Here is a 7,124-nt window from a genome sequence, read left to right on the forward strand (position 1 = left end):
CCTAAGATTTTCTATCAAGAGCAGCAGGATTGCTCATTAACTTCTAATTACACCTAATGCTCAGTGAGAACAATGTGATTTTCTTTTTGTTGTGGCTGCTGCACATGGGATGTTTTTCTTTAAACCTGGAAAATGGGCGGTGGGGGAACTTAGGTACAATTGAAAGAAAAAACATTCTTCAAAGAATGGTATACGATGCGATATGATGATTTGTTTTAAATTTTCTCCCCTGTGTTTAGTCTATATTCAGTACTGGAGAAAACACAAACACAAGATCCCAGTCTAGTTGAGCAGGAGCGCCTCTCTGTGGCTTCATTCCTCACGTACATGTAAGGTGATAGTCAGTATCCTTCAGCAGAAGTAAAGCAGACATAAAGTAACATGGAGGTTTGATAACAGAGAAGATTCATTGCAAACTGTTGACCTGGATGTTTTTTTTTTTTTCTCACAAGAAAGTGCCACCTTTCCAGAGTTGAGACTGCAGGGTGAACAAGACACAACAGGAGAGCAGATGGGAGCAATTACAGCAACTACACACTGCCATCTACAGCCGAGATGTTCAAAGAACAGGGGTGGAAAATAACCTCATATAAGAGATTATAGAAAGATTTTAAAACACTCCATTAAATGTAAAGTCTTATGTTTATGTAAATGAAAACGAACAAAGGCATATCAGCACATTTATTTCACTGCATGATAAAAGTGATCAAATGATTTAGCAAGAATCTGCCCAAACAAAAAATGCTTTGTTCATACAGTCGTGTGCTGTAAGATCAAAACCGTTCTTATATGTCTATACAAGCCTATAGAGCGATCGCACTGGCAACAATTCACACTCACAAAATGCAAATTGTCACTTAAAATAGATCATTATCTAAAAAGTTTTTTTTGAAAAAAGAAAAAACATGCGTACACCTTTTCACTTTTATTGATATTGCTAAAATATATGCAACGAGAATAAATCAGATCGTTAACTTCTGGAAATTAAAAAAAAGAGAAAGATACATTTGTAACAAAAAAAAATAAAGCTAGAATTGTGGGATAGTTGTGATTAAAAATAAATAATAACTGTAAGTGTCTAATGTGAAAGCAACGGAAAACAACACGGAGCTCTGTCAAACATATTCATATTTTATTTTCTTTAAAACAATGGGCCACAATCAGACAGCACTTTGAGTTGGTGTCAGAAGTCATAACGTTTGAGAAGGACATTGCACTTTATTTTGGATAAGTCGCCACATGGGAAAAGAACTAAAATATTTCCCAATTAAACAGAGAACTACATGCATAAAGTATCATAAGTGCCTAGAAATACCTAATAATACACTGCAGTACTTTTACAGTTACAGTTACTTTCCAGCCAGAGTTCCACTGCACTCCTTTATTTACCAAACTACATGCTCTGAGCTCAGGGCACGTTGATACTCCTATGACTGCAGTACATGTGTGACAACAGCTAAAAACAGAAAAACTGAATTGTGCAAAAATTATATCATTGTGTTTAAATCAGAACAAAATACAGAGATAATACGAGCATTTATAAGTGGAAATACGTAACTCCTTGACTGTTTTGAGTTGTGCACATGCAGCAGTAAACATGCATTAGGTATTAGGTATTAGAATAGCCCCCCTCCCCCCGAAAAGACGTGAGTATAAATGTTTTATGTTATCTGTGCGTATTAAAAGCATAAACAGTAAGATAGGCAAACAGCATCAGTGTTCCTTGAGGGTCGCATAGATTCTACCCTGGTAATAAACCTCCCTTTTAAAAAATTATGTGTTCGATTAAAGGAGCAAAATGCATTTTTACCTGGCTGGTGTGTTTTTTGGGTCTATAAAAATAACAACCACAAAAGCGGATACATTCTCCATACATATAAAAAGAGTAAGCCATATGTAAGGAAAGCCAAAAACTCAGTTAAAAAAGACTAGATGGGTTCGAGATATAATAGAACAAATAAAACGACTGCAATAAAAGGGGGAAATGTGGCATTCCCCCCGAGACAGTCAACGTTTTTAAAAGGTAAACAGATACGGGTGAGGTACAAAGAGGTTTCCCTTCCTAGACAGCATTAAGTGAAACACCAGTACTTCATGTAACTCTTGCTGTGAAAATATATTCTAATTCTAATTATACCCTTTCATAAAGGAAACAGCAGAAAACCTTTGAGGCTGCATTGCTAATTAGTTAATCAAATCCTCTACAAATAGTCATTTTTACTCAAATTCTTTTTCAATATATTAACTTAATATGGAGCTAACCTCCTCCAATGCAGGTGAAGCCATACTGTAGTGCTCATTCAACAAGCAACAATTAGCGTGTTAATTCTTTTCCTCAGGCTGCTTGATGAGTTTCCCCTTGTGGTACTTCTGTCCGATTCCATAGGGAACGTGTGCGGCAATGGTTCCCAGTTCCTTGGCCCCCTCAATGTGGAACATCTGGTCATCGAAGAATATGTGCGGTTTGATCTTCTGAAGCAGCGGCCCTTTTGGAGCTCCAGCCAGAAAGAGGGCCTCGTCGATTTCCAGGCCCCAGCTGCGGAGGGTCTTCAGGACGCGAGCCCCAGAGCTGGCAGCACTGCGGGCCGTGACCAGGAAGGTTCGGATGGGACAGTTTATGCGCTCGTTCTTAGCGTAGAATTTTCTCTGGAGCTTCCCAAGAGCCTCCAGGAAACATTTTAAAGGGCCCTAAAGGAGTGAATGAATCAACTGTAAACAATTGTCTCTGCAGGATCCTGCAGAAATGTCCCAAATCTTGACATGTTTGTATTAACACATGAAGATTTTGTTATAATGCAATGAATCTATTAGGGTGCGTTGAAAGTTAACACTCTCTTCTGAAAGAGTGAAACATTACATCTGCAGTACTCTAAAACTAAGAGAAGAACTCCCACCATACAAACGCAACTACACACTTTTGGACAGCATCCAGCTGCAGCGGGACAGTAACTTACACGACCCTATGCTTTACACAACATATTCTCATAGAAGCACCGGCTTGTTACCTGAGCCAGAGGTTTGTTCTCAAACTTCTTCTCGTGCTCAAAAAACGTGTCGAGGCCGTGCTGCTTCACGATGATCTCTGACTCGTCAGAGAAGAGGACGGCGTCGCCATCGAACGCCACTCTCAGCTGAGTGTCACACAGATCACTGTCCGTTTCCTGCAGAAACATCGTAGCTGCAGCAATTCCTGACGAAGGGGAGGCTTGGTTAAATCTCTGCTTTGGGATGTGAATCTTTTACAAGTAGAGTCCTGCTGCAGGCAATCATCAACTTCATCACCTATGTTCGAAATGCCCCTGACTTCATACTTGGGCAGCCACGTGAGCTGTTTTTTAGCACAGTCACAATCAATCTTGCTTGGTTTGTCGAATAAGAAAAAATAAAAAGCAGCACTTCTTCATATTTAGAAAACTGAAAATAGAAAATATTCCCCATTTTTATTTGGTAAAAAATATTCAGCAACATGTTGAGTGTTTATGCGTCATTTATGTTAGTTTTGTTTATTTCTAATGAGAGGGTCCCATAAATCACAGCATGTCTTCTCCAGCTTGCCACTCAGCACAAAGTCAAGTGTGTAAATATCACACAAAGAAAAACCAACCTTCACAGCTGGTGGAAGGAGTTGATATCACCAAGCATTTCTTACACAAAATAAGAAGAAAAAAGCCTTTGTGATAGATATTCTGATTACAGTGTAACAGCAGCTTCTCTTACCTTCCTCTATGGCCTCTGTGACTTTCTCTGAATCTTTGGAGAGGTAAAGATTTGTCATGTAGGCCTTCAGGTAACCTATTGGACTTTTCCCTCCCGTCATACAGAATCTCTCGATGGTCAAACCTGAGAGAATAAAAGACATTAGAAACATGTGAAGAGAGGAAGCCCACTCTCAACACACCACTCCTTCGTTTTCTTTCGATTGAGTGCTGCTCTTGATTAAGGTCTGTCACAAACAGTTAGTAATGTTTGGTTTATGTAAGTATATTGATGCAGCATACCGTAGTGATTAATGCTGTTTATGAGGCGCACTCCGACTTGGGCATGGTTATTAGTCATTAAGACAATATCAAACAGCTCCTCGCTGTCTGGGTAGAGCTCCCTCAGCCGACTGTTAACATTCATCAGCGCCTATGAGAGAGAGAGGACACACTTTTAACAGCCAAAGCCAGGATATTGACACACAGTGTTCAATGTGAGGTTACGACAGCAGCATTTTAACAGCTTAACCAAACTTTCCTTTCACCTAAATCACACAGTGTTTACTACAAGTGAGGATACAGAGGCATTAAATCGTCACAGAAACAAAACCAGTGTGGTTGGAGTAATGGGTGTATTCTTATATCTCTCTAAAAATGTTTGATCATTTTGCTGATGCTCAATGGAGCAGGAGGGTTAAAAGGTCAAAACCACTGAGTGAGGTTAAAAACAACTCACCCATAACTGTGTAAAATTCATGCCGTTTCTCTGAGTCCTAGCTCAGAGTAATCTGAACACACAGAAGTGACTTAACCTCTCATATGAGTGATTGTATATTACTCCTGAACTCCCCAGTACTAATCCCAACACTTACATGTCCTATTTTATCATGTAATCTTGTGATATGTGTGTATCAGTGGGTACATTTCAACTAAAGACTGTTAACGGTTAAATTTGGAAACTTTTCGTGGTGCCAGTTAAGAAAAAATATGACCAAATAAAGCCAAAAACAAATAGAGCTTGACATTCTTCTTCCCGTTTCCCATATCTATTTCACCATGATGTCATCCGCTAACAGTCTACCACAATGAGTTCAACTCATATACGTTCAATATACTGTGCTGTTGGATCATTTCACCGTGTTAAAATGAGCCCAACCCTATTCAACAACCCCATTTACTACAGCTTAGAATGGTTAGCTAATATCATAGCAATTGTGTGCTGTGGTGTGTTGTTGATGGAGCACTCAACAGTACTAATATTCAGCTGCCATGTTTAAGCAGTAAAGGTTGACTAAACGTCAACTCAACGTCGTCACCTTCACCAATGTTGGAATATTTTCGACTTGTAGGTTTACAAAATATCTGTTCCATTTCACAACATCGATGTCGGTCACTATGCAACTTCAGTGTCTTACAAGTGCACGAGGGCATTTGACAAGTAATATTTTCAAAATCGCGAACGCCGAGGAAAGTTGATGGGTGGTCTGAGAGAAAGTCCTCTACAAAAGCCAAAAGTGTCTCTTGCAATTTTAAAGAAAAACCTGAAATGGGCACTCAAATATTTAAGAAAATGACATACTCAGGGGGAAAAAATTGAAGTAGCAAAAATGAATGATGTAATCCCATCCTGTGGTCTGTTTTATGACTAAAAGAAGCACACTTGGTGGCCGCAGTGTTACTCACTAAAAATTGTAAAGCGATTGTATCGATAGTTGTATGGCAGCCAAAGAAAACAGGATTGTTTTACACACACAGAGTACAATCATTCTTTGTGTGATTTCTGCTTGTTACAATGCCATAACAACACTCCAAAGAAGACCAGACCTGGGGATTTCTTTTAAAAATGAAGATCAAATGTCTGTGGTGTGAAAATGAGCAATCAGATGTGTTTCTGATTATATTAACCAAGAGGAAGTTACATTTTTGTGTCTGTAACGACTGAAACACTACTGAAAGTAAAATACCTGCTAAGGGGTGTGGTCTCAGGTATGCTAAGCCTTTCAGTCTCAGGCACTGAACTGTAAATGCGGGCACGGTTTCAGGCTTATGTGTGCTTTCTTAGGATTATTACATGCGTGGAAGTTCACGTCAGGGGCGACGCCCTGCAGACACCCTGCAGAGACCCGACACTCCCCGGGCTCAGGCCTACCTTAACGAAGGGGAAAGCGGCCCCCGGCTTCAGAGGCTCGTTTTCATGTTCCACTTGAAAAGCGACGTATTTCTCCACTCCTTCTTCTTCGTAGAGCTTCCTTTCTGCCACCATGTTGAAGAGGGTGCGAGACGAGACGGCGATGGTTACAGCATACTGGGGTTTGGGCTGGGAGAGGATGGAAAGGCAGGAAGTAAAACGTTAATGGAACATGTGTTGTTCAGCAACAAGCACATCTCAGTGGGCCTCACCTAACACGCGAGCTTTAGCAAAAGAACATTTCAGTGAAACACTCACAGGTCTCGGTACTTTTGTTTTGAGGCTGTCAAAAAAAACTTTGGCCGCAGCCCAATCCTGGTCCTCGGCGCCATCTGCTGCCGCAGCTGACTCGTTTGGCTTGATCTCACTCATTTCAGGAACTTCCAAGTGTTTAGCAGCCCAAACAAAACCCTGAGGACTGATATACACTAAGTCTGCCGCAACTAGAAAACTTTACGGAAATGTAGTAAAGGGAAACCTTGTGGGCGTGTCCAACATGAGTGACGCCAGCAGCCAGCGCTCCTTTTATACTGCGGGTGGTTACTGACCGTTTCTACACTGTATTTACTCTATATTCAGTTTGTAGTTACAATCAGTGTTCTTCAATAGTGCTGATTATCCACACGAACTTACTATTAAAGAGAAACTTGGTCAATGTACATCTTTTTTGTCCTTTTTTTGGGGGGGGGGGGGGGGGGGGTTGCTGTAGTATGTTATCTGTCATGATGTAGAAGTTTCATAAAAGTAAATTTAACGGCAGAGACTGCATAAAAGTTTTCATGTGTATCTAAAAGAATGGTAGATGAGTGTCGATATCATTTTGATAACAAAAATCTGAAGTTAATATGCAAAAAATACTGTAACATCACTAAATGCAATATTACAGTAAGTTAAAAGTACATAAAATTATGTATTACAAAAAAGGTTATATCTAGAACATCTGTGGCCGGTAGTGTTTTCCAAACACTCAAATTCAAAAGCTTTCAACAGAAGAATTGGATTTTACAGAAATTTTCACATGATTCCTGGGAGTGCACACACTTAAAATGATTATTTTACTTCCTCCTCACATAAAATAAGAGGTCATCGTGCTGTAAATACCCAAACTAATGTTTTTCCTTAAGTGTTCTTCAGAAGAGTGACCAATCAAAGAGTCCCATATCTTAAAGTATACTTGGCATCCTCTATAACATGTCTAACCTGTCTGATGAATCACTTCAATTTCAATAATACATCCA

General features: G+C 39.8%; 1 protein-coding gene across 1 annotated transcript; it reads right to left on the reverse strand.

The window, feature by feature from the left end:
• Positions 1-1,111: 1,111 nt before the first annotated feature.
• Positions 1,112-6,361, reverse strand: LOC140267462 (cytosolic 5'-nucleotidase 1A-like). Its single transcript, XM_072362737.1, has 6 exons — positions 6,145-6,361; positions 5,848-6,015; positions 3,999-4,128; positions 3,718-3,840; positions 3,006-3,190; positions 1,112-2,688 (listed from the first exon to the last, which is right to left on the reverse strand). The coding sequence occupies exons 1-6, from the start codon at positions 6,256-6,258 to the stop codon at positions 2,323-2,325; spliced, it is 1,086 nt and encodes a 361-aa protein (XP_072218838.1). The 5' UTR covers positions 6,259-6,361; the 3' UTR covers positions 1,112-2,322.
• Between the last annotated feature and the right edge of the window lie 763 nt (positions 6,362-7,124).

The sequence above is a fragment of the Leuresthes tenuis genome, unplaced genomic scaffold (assembly GCF_036924035.1).
Source record: "Leuresthes tenuis unplaced genomic scaffold, fLeuTen1.0.hap1 SCAF_13, whole genome shotgun sequence".
Classification (NCBI taxonomy): domain Eukaryota; kingdom Metazoa; phylum Chordata; class Actinopteri; order Atheriniformes; family Atherinopsidae; genus Leuresthes; species Leuresthes tenuis.